Source organism: Antrostomus carolinensis, unplaced genomic scaffold (genome assembly GCF_000700745.2).
Source record: "Antrostomus carolinensis isolate BGI_N321 unplaced genomic scaffold, ASM70074v2 scaffold38121, whole genome shotgun sequence".
Taxonomy (NCBI): Eukaryota; Metazoa; Chordata; class Aves; order Caprimulgiformes; family Caprimulgidae; genus Antrostomus; species Antrostomus carolinensis.
In genome coordinates this window covers 20232-42876 of record NW_010296963.1, presented here as the reverse complement: position 1 = coordinate 42876, position 22645 = coordinate 20232, and the positions used below count along the sequence as shown (strand labels likewise).

The window sequence follows — 22645 nt, the reverse complement described above, 5'->3', positions numbered from 1 at the left end:
CATTGGAATAGAGAGTTTCTCTGATACATCTCCTTCAGCATCAGAAAAGCTGTGCTGCTTGCAGTTTGTGGGAGAACTGATCACTGGTCCTATGCCCTAGGCTTTTTTCTGCCTGGCTGTCAATCTTTCCTGCTTGATCAGCATCCTGCTTTTTTGAAGGCCTCGGGCATTGCTCTGGTCTTGACTTCTGTGATATCTTGTCTCCTCACATAATTCTACATGACCCTAGTTTGGTTGTAGTCAAATAAGTCAAGAAACATGTTTATGTCCAGCTGGAAATGGTAAAGAATTCCTTTTCCTACAGTATATGGCATGTGAAAAGCGTGTCTGAGCTGTCTTTTAAAAACAGTGTGTTTCTCCTTCAGTCCAAAGGATGCCATTCGAGCACTGAAGAAGAGGCTGAACGGAAATAAAAATTACAGAGAGGTCATGCTGGCACTGACGGTGAGTGGGGGCAGGCTGGAATGCTTCAAAAGGGCAGAACCCTTTTCTTTTGTCATTTTTCCTTTTCCTGGCACTCTCTTGGATGTATGTGTTGTTTGTTTTAACAGCCATGGCTCTGCCCTTTTCTTCTCTCCAGTTGCCTCCTCACTTCCTTGGAGATAGTTGCTGGAAGCTTTGCATAGTGTTTTTGTGACACAACTGATTTCTCCTTTTTTGGGGGGCTCTTATTCATTCCAAGTACTGACTGAGGAAAGTTAAAGTACCTCAAATGGGTCTGTGTACCCTTTGGAGCTTTCCCTTCTACTGTCATCTCCCTGTGTCCAACTGTTTCTCCACTGCAAGGCAACAGCTGAGGGCATATCTGCAAGTGAGGATGATGAAGTTGCCCTATTTTCAGCTTCCTAAGTAGCTGATGCACAATTTCCCTTGTGAATGGATCTCTGTGGGAGACTTGCATTAATTTATGCTGATCTAATTTCACTCAATAAAGTGTAAATTATATTCTGTGCATTTAGGCAGCACTGCTAAGGTGTGAGATAATTTGCCAGTGACCTTTCCTACTGATGACTTTAGCTGGGGTGTTCCTGGGTAATGCAGCATCCCTGAAGGCGCGGTGCTGCGCCGCAGCAGGCTGAGGAATGAGGAGCTGCAACTAGATCGAGTTATCCTGCTGTGGGTAGGTGATCTGTATGATTCTTCCACACAGCTCTTGTTGCATCTCCCTGACGAAGTGTGACTGTACTTTCTGTCTTCTTGCCATTTCCTATCCTGGATTGTCATTTTGACAGATTACCAAAAGACCAAACCATGAGATTATCCATTGTGCAGGAAAGAGCAAAATTCATCAGGAATGAGTCTGTGTCATCAGGGCTGATGAAAGTAGCTGAGGTAGGAGAGTAATTACAGACTCCTCAGACACAGAGTCGCAGTGGTTATTAGGCATGGCTGTAAGGAGAAGTGACGCATTGGATTTATCTCCATGCTAATCATGTTCTTCAGAGAAAAATCAACAGCTGTTCTTCCATGGCAGTTGAATGGCAAGTGGAAGGTGCCTCTAGCTAGGTTGCAGGGGGAAAATGTGTCAAAGTATAACCTGTCAGAGCATTCACAAGGGAGTGTTTTGAATGAGTGAAGATCATTCACCTGAATTCCCAACTCTAAACCATGGCTTATAGCTCAGAGCAAGCGGGTCCAGCTGTGTTCCAGGTACAGAGAAAATGGTGGAGTGCCACAGCACAATAATATCTCACTGTGACAGGATGTCCTCTGTCTTACCTGCTCTTGATGTGATGCTGTGTACTTAACTGTTCAGCTGTGCAGGTTGGAAAGTTCTGCTTTGAAGAGGAAAAAACTTGGTATTTCTTTACTTTGAAAACAGGCAAAGATAGATCACAAAAGTGCCCAATATGCTAATGGTGAGTGAGGTACATCTACATGTGTGCTTAGAGAAGGAAGCTTTTTGGTAAAATTGGGGAAGAAAATAAGAGTTAAAAGTGTAATTTTCCCTCTATCTTCTCTCCAATCAAAAGTTTTAAATAAAAAAAAAAGCCAAATCAGAAACCAACCATATATGATGAAGGGAGTGGAGCATCTCCCTGCTGAGGAAAGGCTGAGGGAGCTGGGGCTCTTTAGCTTGGAGAAGAAGAGACTGAGGGGTGACCTCATTAATGTTTATAAATATGTAAAGGGTGAATGTCAGGAGGATGGAGCCAGGCTCTTCTCAGTGATGCCCAATGGTAGGACAAGGGGCAATGGGTGTGAGCTGGAACACAGGAGGTTCTGCTTAAACTTGAGAAGAAACTTCTTTCCAGTGAGGGTGCCAGAGCCCTGGGACAGGCTGCCCAGGGAGGGTGTGGAGTCTCCTTCTCTGGAGACATTCAAGACCCGCCTGGACGCCTTCCTGTGTGATCTCATTTAGGTTCCTGCTTTGGCAGGGGGATTGGACTGGATGATCTTTTGAGGTCCCTTCCAATCCCCGACATTCTGTGATTCTGTGATATAGATGCTGTGTGTGTGATCAAGCTTTGCTCCAACAATGAATATTTTTTAATTTCTTTTTTTTGGGGGGGTGTGTGTAGGTGTTGGAGACCTGTGTGAAGAACTGTGGCCATCGCTTTCATGTCTTAGTGGCAAACCGTGACTTCATAGATGGTGTTCTGGTGAAAATCATCTCGCCCAAGAATAATCCTCCCACTATTGTACAGGATAAAGTACTAGCGCTGATTCAGGTACACAGCTTGTCTCTGCTTCCATATGTTGCTGTCTGAAAGAAGGACTGTCTGCTCCAGTGCTATGCATCGCTAAACATGCTGTCATCATTAAAAATGTGGCAAGTTTTTTATATGTAAAAACAAACAATATATCCAGATTGGTAGAGAAGAGCAGACATGCACATGCACAGATATTTTATCCAGGGAGAAATGTCTGGATTCTAGTTAGAGAGGTACCATTCTACTCTAAAACAAGAGGACTTAGTAAAAGATAAATGGATGGCTTTGCAATTTAACACTTAAAAATAGGAGCTGGAGACCTGCTTCTGTGATGGGCTTGTCATCTGAGGCCAGGAAATTTTAGAGGCTCGTGCTTTTACTGCGAGTTGCAGAACACTTCACCTTTCTGTGTCTGTTTCCCTGACCATAAAATGGAGCCATTTCCCTCCATTAGAAAGCATTCTGAATTCCTTTGAAAGATGGTTATGGAGAAGTAAATGACCATATAGGAGTTAAAATGTTTTTGGTGTCTTTTCTCTGGTTATTGTGCAGTAAAAGTGCACTGTCAGATCCTTGCCTGCAGTGGGGAAGTTCAGACATAGGCCTGTCTGCCACTTCTCCTTCTGTGCAGCATAACAATAAACAGCCACGTTAATTCCACAAACCATTAGCAACACATGAGGAAACATTGGTGCCTGCCTGGAGGAAATCTGACAATTATAGGAAGCTTTATCACTAAGCTCCTACAGGCTATTGCATACACCAGAGACTAAAAGACACTGCGTATTTAAAGTGATATAAACCTGCCGCAGTGTTTCTTGTGGGGAAGGTATTTATCAATGCACAGCGTCGTTTTCCAAGTATACTTTTGTGGTAAAGCATGCAGTTGAATTTCTGCTGATTTATTTGTTATTTGGATACACAGATAGACCATTGATAGAGCGTGACAATGTAAATAAGTGATTTCTGAATGGGAAATAGATTGGGTTGGGGAATTAGGTGAGCTTTGCATTGGGGTCTCTTTATTTCTGCTCTCTGATCTCAATGCTTTTTAGAAAAAATAGCACCAAATTAATGAAACTATTAAAAGCAATTCTTATGCATCTGACTGAGCCCTCGGGTGTCTGCCTGCTCTAATGGGAGAGCTGATGCATGTGGTGACCAGGAGATGAGGTTAAATACTGTCCCACAAAGAGAATCTGTGCCTGTTTGTGCTGTTTGCTCTGCTACAGTGTTTTAGAGGATGTTGGTTACTCTGGGTCCTGGATTTAAGTGGATTCCCAGTCATCAATGCAACTAAGATGGAAATGCTTGTACCATAACCAAAAAGTTGCAGTCATTGCCTCAGCTCTGTGTTAAACAAGCTTTATCTGAGCAGACTTAGCAGAGTAGACCTAAAAGCCTCGCTCTGGGTACTAAATGCCTTTTGGTATAAAAAGCCTGAGAATTATGAAAGTTGCCTGTGGGTGGGTTCTGTTAGTGTCTCTTTAGCTGGAGGTGGTAGGGGACTTTGTTTTTCAGATTGCCTGACAAGTTTGGAAAAGTGATTGCAGTCACTCATCTCAGCTGCCCTATGGACACGCAGACCCAAAATATCCCATACGTCGTGAGCGCTTTGCTCAGCTTAGACTTTGCTCTTTAGAGCTCCCTGCAGTTGGAGTTAACTCCATTCCAGGAGGGCTGATCTCTTCTCAGCTCTGCTCCACTAATGTTACATTTATCCCCTTCTGTAGGCTTTTTACAATTTGATATCAGGGAATTAATAAGAACAGAAATGAGAGGATTAATAGCACTTGGAAGCGTGGAAAAAAAGCTGTACAAACAGCATATGTCTTCAGCCACACGGCCCTTGTACTCCTGAGCCTTTCCATAGCAAGGGGAGATGAAGCTGCCATCCAATTTCTTATCTAGAAACTTGACTGTTTTGAGATGTTGGGTATCTTGTGTCTCATTTTCTCAACCTGTTTCCCAGTGTACATGAATTAGCTTGGATGACATATTGCTTATCCTTCCTTCTTCACCTTGCTAAAAGGCCTTGGAGATATTCCTTATTGCTGTGCCTCTGGTAAGAGCTTGCACATCACCTCAGAGTTCATATTGCTTTGCTGCCCAGTAGCTGAGTACTGTCATCAAAGATGAATTATGAGGAGGCTTTTAGTGGCACAGCAAATTCTTTTGAAAGTACATGTGTTAAAAAGCGTCTGACACTGGAAAAATTGTCTCATGATGGTCACTGATTTAGGGGCCAAATTTGCAATGGTGTTTAATTAACCTGTTTGGGCATACTGAGGTGCCAGGTGGGATTTAGACAGCAGCATCCTTAAGTATCTACCTTTGATAGTCTGACCCAAAGTCTTAAAAGATCTGAATTCAATCTCACTGCTGTCATACGCTTGTTTGGACAATAAGCAAGTCTCCTAAGCTCTCTGTGTAGCCCCTTATCTAAAGCAGAGCTAATATTACTGTTGCATAGTTGAATTGTAAGCTGTCTAGGACAGGGATTGTCTTACAATGTGTGTAGACAGCACTTAGGACAATAGTTCCCAGTCCTGCTTGTGACCTCTGAGAGACACACTAATGTAGATAATGTTCCCAGCACAGGCGAAGAAGAATACAAATGAAAGTGTCTCCTTTCTCCAGGGAAAAGAGTTGCAGAAGAGAATGTATTTAAAAGGTAGAGTGCAAATGAAGTGAGTTCACTACAGCAAAATCTATAGGCAGCCAGTGAAAGAGAGGATGCATTAGCACATCCTCCTGGGCAAACAAGCCTCATTAAAAGTTGGGGGCAGCAACAGGGCAGACTTTTGCCTCTAAATTTCTTTTGAGTAATTATTAAGTAGAGCATCCCTTGCCTAACATCTTTATTCTTGCTGGCAAATAGAGTTGAAGTGGGGAGCACCATTATGTAGAAGCATCATTCAGATGACTTTTTATGTAAATTGAAAACACAGAGAAAGTGCAAGAGTGGACTTACTTGTAGAGTCAATATCTCCATCAGAATTAGGGAAGGTTGGGAAGGTCAGTTCCAAGGAAACAGAATGGCTCTTTGCAGTCAGAGCTGTTTTCTCTGGCTCAAATAGGGCTGTTCAGACTTGCACTACATCAGAACAGTTGATGCAGTTAATTTACTCTTAACAAAGCTGAGAAGCAAACCCAGAATGTTAGCTTGCAGCTGATAATGGATTGTTTCCTGGGCATGTAGGGTAGGAAATGCTCTTTCTTAGAATTGAATGGAATCAGAATCTAAATTAAATATTAGTATTATTTCTTATCTTGCTTCACTGTCTTTGATTTCTCTCTTCTCAAAGATAAAAAGTGGTTAAAAACAGCTTTTAAAATAAAAATAGTCATAGGATTAGTGTAAAAGTGATGACTAAATGAATTAAGTTCAGAGCCCACGCACATGTCTCGCAGTAGTTCTGAATCCAGCACGTTGATACTCTACCTCATGTATGTGGGGGTTTGTGGAATGCTTAATTTTTAATTGAGTCATAATATTTCAATTTTTCCTTCCCCTAAATTTTTAATACTTGGCTAATTTCCAGCAAAATTGAAAGAGGGTAGAGGCTTTCAAGATACTGTGCTCCTAGCAGCTTCATGAGTACAGGAGGCTGGCTAGCAAAGAGAAACACTGAGTACTCCCACTGAAGGAAAAGCTCAAATGAGAATTGAAGTCTTTTTTTAGCCAGCAGAGAATTCATGCAGGAGAGACATTGAATGTTCTGGCTGTGGGAAATTCTCCCTTTCAACTTGTTCTTTCTGACACACCGGGGTGTCTAGGTGTTGGATATGCTCTGTAAGAATCCAGGCTTCATTAGTTTTGCTGCTCATGGGACTGGGTGTTTCACAATATAAGAACCTCAGAAACTACCTTTTTTATTTAAGTTTGGTCCAAATAAAATACTGAAGAAAATCTGAAAGCTGTGTTTTTTCACTGGCAACAAATGAGGATGTTTCACAAAGTAAATTGAGATTACCTAAGTTTATTGTGTGAATTTTGAATCTGATTTTTTTTTTTATTATTTATGAATTTTGCTTAGATCAATTTGATCTTTTATCCAGACTTTTTTTGGTGGGTCATTGTCCATAGAATAGGCAAGAAAAGATCAGCATGCAATCGCTGCTAAGGAGAGGAGGTTGGAAGAGGCTTTCATTTGCATTTATAGGTTTAGATGATGTCAGGGGCTAGATGTAGCTACTGTGCACTGGGTTCCTGTCTATTTTATATTTGAATAAAATGTGTATGTGACTGTCTTAATAATATTTGCAAGATCTTTTAGACCAGGTTTAATGATTACAGCTTCCCTAAGAAGCTGAAATACATGAAAGCTTTTGTTGTCAGTATCTGAGGTCAGGGTGGAACTGGAGCTTCGTTTGGAAGGTTTATGGATAATCCCTCATGTTTTCCAGGCTTGGGCTGATGCCTTTCGAAGTAGCCCTGATTTAACTGGAGTAGTGCATATTTATGAAGAACTCAAGAGGAAAGGCATAGAGTTTCCCATGGCAGATCTTGATGCTCTGTCTCCAATACACACACCACAGAGGGTAAGCTGCAGCCTTACAATTCCAGGGGTATTTTCCCAAGATGTCTAAACAGTTGAGCTACTACTCTTCATTCCCTTCCTGTTTGTCTGGGTTTGGCTCATTTCCTCACTCCTGGAAGGACTTTTTAAAGGGCATGTAGAAGAACCATAATGCAGCTGCATTTGACAGGCTGATAAGCTAATGGTATCTTCTCCCTTGAGTCAAACATCAGTCTGAGAAAAGAGTTTGGAGGAGGTTTGTACACTTGTCTTGTACTGCAAAACCACCAGAAAAATGCAACTAATTTGTTCAGAGAGAGAGTCCAGCGAGATATGTGATTGAGATTTACTGCTTTTGCTCAAAAGTGTGGTTGTTTCTGTTGGTGGTAACCCTGGACCAAGGCCTGCCTGTCTTCTAAAGGTGTGCAGGGTCTGAATCTCTCACTGGTCCCATGGTAACGCGAGATCTTTATGCCTTTGAAAAGTTAGTTCTGGAAAGTTGACAGAACTGCTGCTAGGAAGTAACTTAATGATCACAGGTGTTCTGATTATTCACTCTGAAAACTTAATTAGTCTTTGAAGTGGTAAATGCAAGTGATGAAGGACTGAAAGATACAATTCTTGTGTCAAGATTAATTAAATCCAGTATTTATGTATCACAATTTTTTTGTAAACCTGCAACTTAATTCCTAGTTTGAAATAATTTATAATTATTTATCTTTGGCTTTTGTTTTGATTTCGCTTCTCACCTTTCTTGTAAAGGTAAATTGACTTAAATGCACGTGGGTTGGGTCAAAAGATACTAGCATGCATTTTTGTTGCAGCTGTCTGATTATGGGCTGGCCTGCCAGTCTGTTCTCATCATAACTACACTGACCTTTTCCACAAGGTGCAATTATGTTCTATATTTGAATGTATTTGGCCTGAGGTTGCTGAGAAAGCAAGTGCTGTCACAATTCAGCTTTTGAACTCCTGTCTTTCTAATGTGGCAGAGTGTTCCTGAAGTTGATCCTGCAGCAAATATGCACAATTCACAGTCTCAGCAAAGGATGAGCACCAGTTCTTATTCTTCATCTTCTCCAACGGCATATTCTGCTCCTCAGGCTCCAGCTCTGAATGTGACTGGTCCCATCACTGCTAATTCTGAACAGGTATTGGGATGATGATTCTTTTGAGTGAGGCTCTTTCAGGAGATCAAATTAGAAACCAATTTGCAGAGGAACTTTCATTTTATGTCTTTTGACTTTGCCTCATAGATCTGGTTCTACTTAGTGATCTTTCCTGGTATTATAGTGTAACATCTGTAAGATTTGTACGTCTGGCCTCCTAATGGCAGCAGTTACCAACCCTCACAATCTGATATACCAATTGCCTCAGTGGTTGTGCAGTAGGTTAGCAGTTATTCTCATTAACCCTCCTTCTTTAAAGGCACAGATGTAAGAAGTCTTTCTAACAGGGAGTGAAGTCTACATCTGTATGTTAAAGCAGAGTCAGGATGTTGAATTGTAAATAGGCTCTCCAGATTTGCCCTAATGTAGGATCTTCTTTTCTCTCTGCAAAAATATGAACTTCAAAGCCAAAGATCATCCTCAAAAACTGTACATCTTTCCCCACGTTTGAGTGAGGCACACAAGGCATATTGCAGCCAAGGTCTGCTTGTAGCTGCTATTTTCAATTTCTTCCCTTCCATACAAGCATGGCACATCGGGGTTTGTGGTGATAGTGAGTGGCTCTACAAAGTTCTTTCCTTTTTCTGTCGCTTTGCTAAAATTCTCCCTTGGGTAAACTTTTTATCTCTTTGGTTTTGTTTTTTTTTTTTCCCCTGCTAGAATGTCTGAAGCCCCAGATATCAAGTCAGACAGAACCAGAGGTATCACAAAGTCAGTTCTTGAAAATTATCTGCTTAAACCAAAAGATTAGGCAGTGTTTTGCTGTCTTTTTACCTCAATTTAGATTGCCCGGCTGCGCAGTGAGCTGGATATTGTTCGTGGAAATACCAAAGTGATGTCTGAAATGCTGACAGAAATGGTACCTGGACAAGAGGATTCCTCAGATCTTGAGTTACTCCAGGTAAGAGTTTCCTAGCAAATACGATTCTATCCTTTCTGTGCTTGAGTTTTTCTGGGGGGTGGCTTTTGTTGTAGTTCACTTCACTGCCTTGGTTTGTTTGTTTTAGAAAATGAATGTGCACTGTGCTTGACCCTGGTTAGTCTCATCACTTGATGTTCTTCGTTTGTTAAAGCTTCCAGTGACAAGGATTTCCTGACTTCCCTTGAAACTTGTTCCAGTGCTTGCTTTTCCATGTAGCTAGAAATTTTTCCTGATGTTGAGTGTAAGGTCTCCTTCACCATAAAGCAGCTTAAAATTGCGATAAGCTTTATAAGCCCTGAGCATTTCTGCTTCTTTTACATCCTCCATCATCACTTGTACAGTGGCAATACATTCCTGGTCACTATGCAAGAATAAAAACACTCCATGTTTCGAGCTGGGCTAAATATTGCCAAGGGCCTGTGGATTCTCTGCCATATGAAGTAACTGTCTTTCCAGAAGATGTGCTCTAGCTTCTACTGGAGGCAGTGGCTTAAGCCAGGCACTCAGGTGAAGTTGCATGCTGTCCAGAGGGTTAGACTGGGTCATCAGAAGAGATTTTTTTGCTGGAAAGTCTCAATCCAGTGTAGCATTTCTTATCTCAAGAGGGAAAATGGTATAAGTTGAGCTTACATCTCAGACTTCATACCTTTTTCCCTAGGCCAGTGGTAGCAGGGTGGCCTTTTCCCTGAGGAAAGTAATACAGTACCATGTGCAACCCAGATGAGGAATACTGTGATCTGGCATTCCAGCTGCTGCCCTTAACATGGTATTTGCCTTTCCGTAGCTTCAGAAATAAGCTTCTGTTTTGATCCTCCAGCAGGGAGGATGGGCTCCCACAGCAGTACATTTGGAGGAAGGCAGGGAATTGCTCTCTGTGATACATCAGAGTTTGAAATCCATCCAAAAACTGGTCTCTTCCATGCAGTGGTATTGTGTGTTTGTCTCAGAGCCATCATGGCAGCTGATGAGAGGCTTTGCAATAAAGAGCCTTTCAGTTACTGCCCATTTGGGTCGAGCTGCTCAAAACAAAAGAAGCTTCCAGGAAACCATGACAGACCAAAGCAGCGTAGAACAGTTTGCTTTACATTCAGAAACAACTCCTAACATCTTGACAGCGTAACCTTACAGCATAACTTTAAGGTGAAAGAACTTGATCATAAAATGGAGTGACAGCAACGATTCTTTATTCCAACTGGTTCCTTTCTTTGACTGATGCATCCTAAATCTGAATCACAGAGCTGAGGAGAACCTGGTTTTGATCACAAAGGCTGGTTAGTCTTTTGAAAGCTGTGAGCTGGGTGCTGCATGCAAGGACTCCTTGCTTTGAGGTTTATATAGCCCTCCTCCTTAAATAATTCCTGACATTTTCTCCAACAATCAAATATAAACAGCTTGCTAGAGAGCCAGCTCTGAGCAGAATAGATAGGTACTGTCAGCCCTCTCGGAAAGGCAGCAAACAAACCTCTGAAATGTCACAATCTGCTTCTAAAGTGATGGGATCAAAACTGACATTGGAGAACACATTCCTCAAGCTGTTAAAGCAGCTGGATTGCACTAGGTGAAATTTATCCAGAGCTTAGGATGTCAGACCAAGCAAGGAAAACAAACACATTTTTGCTTTCATCCTGAAGGTTGTGTACCAACAAGTCATCCTTGTTTAGTGCTGAATTTTTGCTGTGAAGTAGAGCTGGGAGGGGGTAGAAGATGACAGAGGGACATGCTTTGGTTGAAATGTCAGTGCTTATTGAAGTAAAACCGTGGGCCTAATCAGTGGCGCCATGCCATATGTCACGTTCCTTCTTGTAGTTCCTCCTTAACAGACCAGTTTTGACCTTTGGTCTTGAGACCTTTCAGGAGTAAAGAATTCTGCTAAGTAATCGGTGATGGAAGAGATGTCCTGGAAGCTTGAAAACTCCTGGTTTAGGCAAACTCAAATCTAGATTTCTTGGCACGAGAGATTTCTAAAATAAATGCCCTTACTCTGTATTCTTTAAAATTTTCTTCTGAAACTGCCCACTGCCTTTTTGCAATCTCTTGTCTGTGGACTTGCTCAGTTGAAGGGAACATTTCTGTGTACAGTTCAGTACTGAAGTGTGTATGGAGTGCTCATCTTTTCATGCTCCTGCTCCTTGTTTTGTGTTCACCCTCATGTTCTCCATAGTTGGTAAGTTCTGTGTCCCAAACACTTCTCTTCCAAGCACACACTTAGCTACTTGTTGTAGCCCTGATGAACTTTTTTACCCAACTTGTTCCACCATGTGCCTCTTTTAGATTTTAAGGATGATATTGCCAAAAAGAGCAGATTGAATTTGCCTTGAAAGCTCTCTTCTGGAAAACTGTTGTATTAACATGTTTTATTCTTAAAACAGAACACTAAAATACAGATATTTATTTTCTGAAGTGCTCAGAGTTAAAGCAGAATCAGGATGTTGAATTGTAAATAGGCTCTCAAGGTTTTATGCCATCGTCTCTTGAAGGGCATGTTTGATTAGATGTGCTTTTGGGTGACATTTAATCATGCAAAGATAGACTTGACTTAGTGTTTCTCAGCTGGGGGATATGTTTGGCTGTGAACAGAGCTCAGCTAAATCTACTTATTGCTAGCTACTTATCAGAAAGTGCGTGCACAATGCATTCCTCCTAGGAGCTGAACCGAACCTGTAGAGCTATGCAGCAGAGAATTGTGGAGCTTATCTCACGAGTGTCCAATGAAGAAGTCACAGAGGAGCTGCTGCATGTGAATGATGATTTAAATAACGTCTTCCTCAGATACGAAAGGTAGGGCACCTTTTTCCATCAACTACTTACATTTGTTCCAGGTTTTCACTCAAGTGTAAAATAGGTCAGTTGACAAGAGTTGGCCATCTGGGCCAGTGGTCCAACATAACAAAATGCAGAGAACCAAACCACAGAAAGCATTTACAAAGTCTTTTGGGGGTCTTTTATGGTAACATTCCTGTTTTAGTTGTTGCATTTAACACCATGATTTAATTTTTTTTGTCCTAACCATTGAATTCTTGTGGGACATATCTGTAAAACACATGACAACCTTGTGCAAAACTCTCTGAACTAGTAGAGGCTTGAGTCTGCAAGTCCCTGTTGTGCGATGCTGTACAGATGTAGGGACTTGGGACCAAAAATAGCAGAGCCACAGTTGCTAGTTCTACTTGTTAGCCTGGGCTCTGCACAGGTGCTTCTACTGCTTCCTGGCTTAGGGAGCCTCCTGTGAGCTCTCTGTCTTCTGATCTCTGAGCTTTCTAGTTCCAGTGCTGGTGCAAGAGGAGCTGCCTGAGGTGGGTGTGACCTTCCTGCATGTCAGGGGTTTGGTTTTAAGTAACACTTAAAAAAAAAAAATCTTGAAAAAAGCCTATCTTGTGCAGAGCTGAGGTTTTGAAGAACTGGTCTGCAGGAATTGTCCCCAGGGGTGGGACTTGGGTCACAGGACTTTGGATGTGTTAGACAAAGGTGCTGTCAGCCACATCTGCTGCAGTAGGTGACACGTGATACAGCAGTCTTGGGAAAGTTTAATCTTCCCCTTAATGACAGGCCCGGGGAGGAAGGCACTCAAGAGTACCCTTTGTTCCTCGCTCTTAGCACAGGGCTTTGTTTCTCAAGCCTTTAAAAATAAATTAGACTCTAGATCTGTGAATCTGTGCTGTCACAGCAAAGGCTGGAAAGAAGACTCGGTGGCCTCAATTTTATCTTTGATTTAGTTGTTCAGAGGAGATCAGGGCAAACTTTGAAACAAATGCTGGGTTTTTTAATGTGAAATAGTATGTGTTCCATGCACGACCATGATTCTACAAGTGGCAGAGTGTAACTGTCACTAAGGCTTATTCTGGTGGCCCTTAATATTTTTCCTGTTTTCCTCCATCTGTGACTTTGCTGACTGGGGCTAACGTATTTGCAGTCATTATACACTGAAAGGTGAGCTGGGTGATGTTAGCAAGCTGTTTGTGGTAGAATAGCTACACTGGTCTGAGCTTTTCAATAAATTTCAGTTCCTCCTCTGCTATTCCAAAAGCTCCCCACATCCATCACGCTGATTTCTAGTATGGATACTGAGCTCTGTCCGTGACTCAAGCAGGAGCTCTGGCCTTTGCTGTGAAACTTTGGATGTAAACGAACGTGTGGTTCATCAGCCTTTTGGTGAGAAATATGAGGTGGGAGGTGTCTTGGGTTTCCAGCTAAGGGAGCTGGATTTCCAGTAATAGTAGACACCCACAGTTTCCTAAAATTGAAAATTGAGCCTGAACTTGGCTTTGCTGCCTTGTAAGTCTGCATTTTCCTTGGTCACATTAAGAAAACCTTTTATTTGCTTGAGATTCCCTGTTGTATTTTGTCCATCTGGGAGAAAACCCACAGGATTATACGAATATTACAGTTTTTTTACTGAAAAGACAGGTTACATGTGAAACTACTTTTAAATAAGGAAAAACTTTAACCTCAGAGAAATCGTGGTGCTTTTCCTGGTAAGGAAGGAGATCAAACTGACCTCAGACAGGCCTTGGGAGAAGGTAGTTCCCCCTGCTTTTGGAGTTTGTGAAAGCTGGGTTTAGGTTTGCAGCCCCAGATGCACAGCTGGTTGGGGAAGGAGCACAGAAGAGACCAGATCTGGACTGGCCAGATTTCTTCCCCTAATGGTGTTGGATAAAAATCCTCATACTTCTTACTTTTCATTCTTTGAAATTACTAGTCTATTTGAACATAGTCTCTGAGGATCTTTGAGCTGACTCAGAATATTTTAAGAAATTAATCTGCTAATCATTGTTTCTCTTCCCTTGTGCTGCCTGGGTAGGGCTGTGCTACCATGGATGTGGCTTCTAATTTACATGTATTGCAGCAAGAGGGAGCTGTTAAGTGGGAGTAAGACTTGCTGCGGTGCTCAGCTTATTTAGCTGGGAGCATCAATCTTGCTGCAGTTCCTCCTGTCCCTTGGCTAGCAGAATAGTCTATCACAAAGCACTTAATAAAAAAAACCCCCAAAACCCCAAACAAACAAAAAAAATAGAACAACACCCCCAAAGACAAATCTTAGTGTGTGCTGAAAGATCAAATTAGTCAATATCCACATTTGCCAAGAAAGCAACTTCTGTAACTGCCTCCCTGTGTCCTGGCTGGGAGTTAAAGCTTTCAGGGTTCTCTCTTTAACCAACAAAAACTAAGTTCTCATGACTTTGTTTTAAACTTGTGGTTTTCATTGTTTATTGGTGGTTTTGATAGTCCATGTGATGTTTTTGGTTTGGTTTGGTTTTTTTTCTAAACAGATTTGAACGATACAGATCGGGCCGTTCAACACAAAATGCCAGCAATGGAGTAAGTACCTCAGTCCACTTGTTACATCAGCAGTTACACCACACTACCTGTACTGATACCACTTGCATCAGCCTTTTTATCTGTCCAGCCCTATGTCCTGCCTGTAGTGGCTAATAGTGGATACCAGAAAAGAGCCTAAGAATGTGGCAAACCTCAAGTGACAGCTTTTAGCTCAGGAAGACACTACACTAAAGCATCTCTGTGTTTACAATCCCTGATGGAGTTTCTTTCTTGTATTAACTTTTTTGACTGCTTTTGAGCCCATGCAGACTTTAGGCACTCACAATGTCCTTCAGCAGCAAATTCCACGCTTTCACCACATATTTTTACATTTTTATGTAGGTATATATATAAAATAAATATTTTGTTTGCATTTCATCAAGACACTTAATAATTGTTACTTGTTCCACCTAATTCTCCTTCACTACATCTTACAATTCAGCTGTTTAGATTAATTTTCTTCATGCCACTCATCATTTCAGGAACCTCTCATCTCTTTTTTCAGTAGCCCCTTTCTAAGCTGAAGAGTTCTAGTTCTAATTATTCTTTCAATTAAAACCATTTGATAGTTGTTTATAGTGTTCAAGATCTGAGTTCGTGATGAATTCATACGCAGCACTGTTACATTTTCTATTCTGCTTTCTTCTAACAGTTTCTTGTATTTACTTTGCCTGATTGATTGCCACTTCAGCTGCAGTGTGATGCAAACTTCAGCACAAGCTCTGCCTTGTAACTTTAGTCACAACAAAGTTTTGCTTCTGAAAACAGTTTATACCTAATGTGGAAAATGGTAGCTAATTCGATTTGAATTAGATCTGATGTTGGTCTGGTGCTAAAAGAAATGGAGAACACAGACACATTAGCTAAATATGAAGAGATCTAGATGACCTCTAGGAGTTTCCTGCTGTGCTGAGCAGTCACTGAGGGGTTTTTTTTGGTGACTGAGCCTTTTTATTCTGCACTCATCACTGTAATATCCAAGAGATAGTATGCAAGAGAAGTCTTTTTGGGAAGCACCCATTATTTTTTGGTGTTTAATGTTGCACTGCGGGAAGAAATCTCTGTCACATGTAATTTGCTGTGTTTCTTGTGTCCCAACAGGTACTGAATGAGGTGACAGAAGATAACTTAATAGATCTGGGTCCTGGCTCTCCAGCTGTAGTGAGCCCAATGGTCGGAAACTCAGCACCCTCATCTTCACTTTCTTCACAGCTTGCAGGGCTTGGTGAGTACTTCATCTAAATAGAGCTGCTGAACATGAGGCTGCAACACATGGGCTTTTTCAGGCCTAAACAGTCTGTGGAGCTTAAACAGCACACAGGGGATGTTAGACAATCCAGGTGTGTGATTGTGGGAGCAAGTCTCAGCGGTTGCTGAGGTCCCTGTGACTGACCTGAGCTGCCAGCACAAGCCCTTATCACAGAGGGCTGTTGGGATTTATGCGGGGCCATTTTTCACTTGTGGGTCAGGGAGTTTCTGCTCCCTTTGCCTCTCCACTACCTGATGAATGTTGCCATGTAACCTTCAGAAAGTTTGGGTATGTGGCTTACAGGATTAGGAGGAGGGCTTTCCCTGCACTGTAGCAATCTGTAATTGGGAACCAGCCTGGCAACAAAGGGAGGGATTTATTAACCAAAGGGGAGACTGAAGGAAAGGGTGCAGGTTCTTGTTTGTGGTAAAATTTGTACTGCTACTTTTATTTCTGCTTAGGTATAGCCCTCCATGAAATCAGTCTGCTGATGTTCTTGATTCCCCTTCTACAAATAATATTTGAAGTCTCTGGATGAAAGGTTTTATGAAACCGTTAGATGCTTTACATTAAATCAAACCAAAGATTGCTTGATAGGTTCACTTGATTTGACTGAAGGTTCTCCACCTCTTTCAGCACTGCACCAATATCACATCACTTGGTTTCACAGTCAATAGCTAAGAGACATCATTGTGGAGAAGACTCGTATCCAGGCCCAAAATTTTGGACTATGTTAGTGAACAGTAGCTATTTCAGGATGAGACTGGCAGCAGGTGCACACCAATTCCCAAATGCTGGCTTCTTGATGAAGAGTCCTTACAGTGTGGTGCTTCCAGGAGGAATAAGACATTCTCTACATATGTCTTTTAAGAAATGCATGATTAGCAGCCTCTTTTGGACAGAACTGTGCTCAGTGTTGCAGCTGATAACTAGATGATATCTATAACTGTCCTGTATTGTTAACAACTTCCTCTGTAACCTAGTCGTGGCAGTGGTGCTTAGGTATGGTTTGCTATTTCATTAGTTGGCTTTTTCCCTTCTGGTTGCAGACTTGGGTACAAACAGTGTCAGTGGCACGCTCAGCTCTCTACAGCACAGTAATCCCCGGGATGACTTCGACATGTTTGCACAGACAAGAGGCAGCTCCTTGGCTGAGCAGCGAAAGAAGTAAGTTGGAGTTTGTCTTTAGCACTGTTTGAGTCACAGCATTGCTATTTTCTAAGGGCATAAATCTGAAACTTCTTGACTTCATTCCAGACTAAAAAAGTACTTTTGGTGTATGTTTTTGTGATTTAAATCCAATCCCTATCCTGTTGGTCATTATTAGTACGAGCAAGTGGAGAAGTTCCTGCTGCTGGGCAGAGCAGTCTGGCTGAGTAATGTCATTTGACTGTCTTAGTTAATGAGCTCACTGGAAACTTGCAAATGAACTTGCCTTTACTTCTGCAGATGCTTTCTCTCATAAAGGCTTGTCATCCCATCCACCCAGCCACTGCTTGAGATACAGGAGCATAAGGGTCCTTCACCTGAAGGTCATGGATATACTTTGGTGACTGAATTACTGTCATCAGGGACTTGGAAACAGAATTACCATCCAGTTAAACTCTCCCTTTGGCCCAGCAGTCAGACTCTCCCAGGCTGTCAAGGCAGTGTAGCTTGCCCAGCTGCCCTGATATCCCTAATTTGTTTATATGCATAGGGCTTGCATCTCTAGAGCTGCAAATCTGGCACTTTCAAGGGCATTTAATAGGTCAAATTATTTTGATGTAAAATAAATCTATGCACTTATTAAGAAATCCTTTGATCCCTGTCAAGTGAGATTCAGTAAAACACACACTCGGGTATTTTTCTTTCATATATTATTTCTTACCTCCTTCTGGTTTCAGATTCTAGTGGCTACCAGCAGTCAGAACATCATCAACATCTTGTCTTAAACTAAGAAGTGTTGTTAAATAGTTCAGCTCAGACCTTAGCAGATTATAAAAAAAATATCAGCTCTGGAAAACTTGCACCAGCAAATTTATTAGGATCTTTTGTTTGCAGTTATCAATATAGCTGTGGGTCCTGCCTCAGCTGTAGTATCGTGTGTTGAGATGTGCTGTACTGTAGAGGCATATGTTACCACTGGAGATTTCAGGCTGAGAGCCCTAATGTATAGTTGGAAAGGAGATGCATTGCAGAGAGATCTAATGGAGGTCCCTCTGTCTCTTGTGCTAAATGAAGCACAAAACTAGTCTTCCCACACTGCACCTTTATCTCCTTCTGTGAGCTAATGGAACAAGGAGCACATACCAGCCCGTGATTTCACAAGGGAGGATTGCTCTGTCTTCCTTGGGTTGTACACTGTATAAATGGAGCAGCAGCGAGGTGGTAAAGACGTGAGTGTGTCTTGCTGCAGCGTGTAGGTGAGAGCCTCTGGGTGCTGTGCTCAGAGCTTGGGAGAAGCCAGCACGCTGGAGGAGAAAGTGCTCCTCCTGCTCAGACATGCGGCTCCTCCCAGGGGCTGATTTATGGGCAGGTGCTGGCATCTGCTTCAGCTCTAAGAAATGTATGTGCTCTGAGAAATGATGCTATTGCCTCTGTCACCCGACTCCTACACGTCCCTTTTGCATAGTGATTGAAGAAGCTTTTTACAAATCCAACCTCTGTAAATAGTGCATTTCTTTGGATGCTTCCCTGTAGCTGCTTTGTTATGTTTCATCTGTCTTCAGGTCTCCCTCTGCCTCCCTCCATCCACACATCAAGGTCAGGCTTCCAAATGTCATCTCCAAAGCTTTGCAAAACGTAATCTGTCATCAGGTCTCTTCTCATAGTCCCCTCCTGGCTCTTGGACACCGTTATGGTGCCTCATAACCTATTTGCCTACCTTTTGTAATGCCCATCTTTCTCTTCTTGCTTCAAGGTGTGTACTGAAACTGATGAATGGTCTTTATACAGAGCACACTCCTCTTGTTGAAACACACTTACTGCACTCGAAGTCTTGTTAGGAAAAAGAATGTGCTTTCTGATTTCCAAGGGAGCAAATCAGAATAGGAAGAGCATTCTGCATGGGTGGCTGCTGGACTTCCTTCTAGTTCTGTGGTCTGTTCCTTTCTTTCAGCGTGACGTATGAGGATCCACAGGCTGTCAAAGGACTAGCGTCTGCCCTGGATGTTCGAAAACAGAACACGGGAGGGGTAGGTCATTGCTCTGCATTTTCTCTGAAGTCGTGTGTGGAATCCAGGCTGTAGGCAGCTGCTTTGGCCGAGACTTCTCATTCTGTATTCCAGCAACATGCTAGTTCTGCCTAGTTTGAAATTGATATCTAAGAGCAAGTACTTTCCCAGTAATGATCTCTAAAGAGCTGCTGCTTAGCACACCAACCTAAAAGACTTCAGAATCGTAGTGGGTAAATAAAAGGAGACTGTGTTCTTGCAGCTTGCCTTGGGGGGGTCCAGCTTTCTGACTGGAGTCACTGCTGAACTGAATAAGTGGGGAATGTCTTGCGAGCACTGGTGTGCTTTTGGTTGTTTTGGTTTTGCTTATGAAAGTTGGTGCAGTCTTAATCTGCTAGACTTTGTTCTACGTGCTTGGCTACATGAGCAAGTTACAGGGAGAGAAGTTGCATAGACTTGTCATGCTTCACATGCTTTGCCATAGCTGCCCTTGCACGCAGTCTGTTCTGTCTGTCCCAGGGCAGGCTCCTGCTACCTTGTGTGGGCAGAAGAGGCCCATCTGCTGTCACCTCACAGCTAGAAACGTGTGAGAGAGTGAGCTTGGCCAGCTTTCTCCTCATCCCTTGGTGAAGGCAGAAGTGAAAAGAGCTTTCAGATTATCCCTCAACCCCTTTCTACTACCCTGCTTTTTAAAACTATCCTGTTCTTTTGCACTCAGCTGTAAGTTTTCAGATGACAGAGCAAGTTCAGAGCCTTTTCCTCCTCTGATTTTGGTTTGTGCTGACCACTAGGGAGCACGGCAGAGCCAGTGCAGCCTCCACATGCCTCCCTCCATGGAGAATTGCCTCCCCATGCCTTGGCTGATCCCGCCCTGGTTCTTTCATAAGTTGAAATGGGAGCGCTCAGGGCAGCTGGCATGCTTGGCAGCTTGTGCTCTGAGCCAGGGAGAATTTGTTTTCGGAGCCAGCTGGGGTCAGATCACAGCTGCCTGCCTGCCTGGGCCACAGTTCAGTGGTAAGAGGGCTTCACCAATGATTTCTTACCGAACATGCCCCCACCCCACAAATCTATCTGTTTATTCCTGTCCCCATCCTCCTGCAAAAAGACTAATTTATAACCCAGGTCATCCATACGTTTCAAGCTCAGCCCCACAAAAACTCATATCAGCAGCACTGAGGGAAAAGGAGGAAGCACGGGGAGGCAGGGGCAGAAGTAGATTAGGGGAGTGAGAGAGGAATTCCTGAAGTCAGTGTGCCAGCCCAAGCCCTCCGTATCACTGAGCTGTGTTACTGGCAGGACCTGGGAAAGGATTTGAGATTCTTCTCTTTGTTGCTGGCTAACCAAACCCAAGGGGCTTGCATTTAGCTACTGGTCAAGGGGGCTGTATTCCCTTGGTGGCCATGGGGTCATGTTCTTTTTTATTAACACTTTTGTTCTCAACCAGCACTGCTTGAGGCACCAATGCAACGTGTCACTCACACCAGCGTAGCTGCTGCTCTGCCTGAAGTGTTGTCAGTTCAAAGGGCTGTGTCTAAACTAATCTGATGGTCAAAGTTTTTTGGGGCAAACTCTTTATGGGTTGTGAGACTTTGGGCTCTGAGTTGTAGAGACTTTCAGCCTCTTTTCAAAGGTCCTCATGACTGTAATATGTAATCCCAATAGCTTGTTTTGAAATGCAGTCTTTTGGTAATTGGTAAACACTTCTTTTTGTTAAGTGTTGTGAGGCTTGTGGGTGTCTCTTCTTAAAGGAAATAAAAATTAAACTCTCCTAAAGTTACCAGCCCCAGCATGTGTAGGAAAAAACTGGCAGTGCTCAGTAAATGAAAGACATGCGTTAATTTGGGTAGAGAGCTAATTTAAGAACAGCTCTAGGGAGGAGCCAAAAGCTTTGCAACACATTCTTCACACATGTCTTGTTCCAGCACAGTTGTCCAGTGGTAAAATTCAGCACATCCGACGTTTCTAATGTAGTCATTCTCAGAATGGTCTGTAGAGAGATGGCTGGTCACGTGGCATTAGCTGTCTTTTAATATGATTTAGCAGCTGGAAACAAGACGAGCTAAAAATAGACTGTTTTCTTAATATTGCTTTTCCATGTTGGGAATTGCTTTTGTTGCCACAGAGTTGTTGCGTGATCACAACTGGGAGGAGAGGTGTCCAAGAAAAAATTCTCTAGTGTTACACAGATAGTAGATAAAATTGGAGTGATTTGCCCCCCTTCTTTTTTTTTTCTCAGCACAAGTACTAAAATGAGACATAAAAGATTACAGCTGATTCCCCATTATCTGTGGTAATGGGGACAGCTGAGGCATCCCGTGTATATGGGTATCTGGATGGAGGTACATAAGCATACCGGTGCCTCCCTGCTGAGCTAGCCTGGCTCTGGCAGGGCCAGTGGGCTGGAATCACTGTGCTCTGCCAGTCCCAAGCAAGTCCATGCAGAGCTAGAGATGACTCTGCATCTACACCCTGGCTCAGGGATGAGATGCTGAAGGACAAGAAGCCATCTTGAGAGTCTTTACATTGCTGTGCCACGCAGTCTGCAACCTGCTCAGAGGATCTGGATGCATCAGCGGTCCTTGTAACCTCTGCTCTTCTTGGAGAGGGGCAGTTTGACCGGCTGCCAGAACACTGCAGCACGCTGCCATGACTTACCCTCCTGCTCAATGCTGTCGTTAGAGTTGCTGTACTGTTAGTTTGAGGCTGAGATCAAGGAGGTAAGTAGGGTGTGCTGCAACTTACAGCTTCAGAAACAAGGGCAGCTCCACAGTGCATTATACTGGTGTTTCCAGTAAAGTCAGGCTGATTTTAGTAGGTTGTACAGCCTACACTTCTTCTAAGAAGATGACAAACATCAGCCTCACTACTAGTCAGTGTTTTTATTTATTTATTTATTTTTAATATCAGCATGGAGGAAGTGCTAAAATTCTGTGAACTATCTGTAGGAAGTGCAGAGGTCAGGGTGAGGTCTGTCCCTTCATGGACAGAGCTGACAGGCAGCAGAGGGGGATGCAGCTGCTGCCAGGAGCTACCATAGGCAACTCTGTGTGTGTGTGTGTGTGTGTGTGTGTGTGTGAAGCTTTTAACTTGCTGCTATTGTATTACTTTATCATGGGTTGTTGCTGTGGTTTCTCTCTTTATGGACTTTTCTGTTCTCAACACAGAGGAGAGGTAAAGGTGGGAACTCAGACATGGAGCCCATAGACAAGTGGCTAATTACACAAGGAATGGTGAGGACTTCACCAGTGAAGCAATTCCTACTGCCCACCCCAGTCCCTTTACCTAGAATAACCATCCTCCATTCACCTCTCGTCCTGCCCTACTGAACCACTTGAAATCAGACAGTACAAGGAGTTTATTTCCCAGCTACACCGTTACCTGGGGCAAAGGGAGAGATTTGCACCAATTTCTGCTTTATACAGCACACAGACCTGTAACCAACTGAATCATTTATAGGATCCCCCATCACCTTCAGAAGAGGCCTGGGGATCCAATTGGTTCCTTATACTGTCTTGATTTATTAATGCAGTATCCACTTTTCAAGGGATAAACACAAGTCTCATGGTTCTTGTTCATAAAGAGGACATTTTTGATGTGTCTTTAAAGCAGCCTTTTCCAGTAGTGCTTAACTTTGTGGTCTGGAATAAACATATGGAA

General features: G+C 42.8%; 1 protein-coding gene across 1 annotated transcript in view; it reads left to right on the top strand.

The window, feature by feature from the left end:
• Positions 1-365: 365 nt before the first annotated feature.
• Positions 366-22645, top strand: part of TOM1L2 (target of myb1 like 2 membrane trafficking protein) — a gene marked incomplete at its 5' end in the record, with an annotated part of 34028 nt that continues 11748 nt past the window's right edge. Inside the window, 10 exons of the mRNA XM_010178450.1 lie at positions 366-444; positions 2523-2672; positions 7065-7199; positions 8170-8328; positions 9131-9247; positions 11913-12046; positions 14536-14584; positions 15686-15809; positions 16883-17000; positions 18934-19009. Coding sequence (XP_010176752.1) covers positions 366-444; positions 2523-2672; positions 7065-7199; positions 8170-8328; positions 9131-9247; positions 11913-12046; positions 14536-14584; positions 15686-15809; positions 16883-17000; positions 18934-19009 — 1141 coding nt within the window. The remainder of the gene's footprint in view (positions 445-2522; positions 2673-7064; positions 7200-8169; positions 8329-9130; positions 9248-11912; positions 12047-14535; positions 14585-15685; positions 15810-16882; positions 17001-18933; positions 19010-22645) is intronic.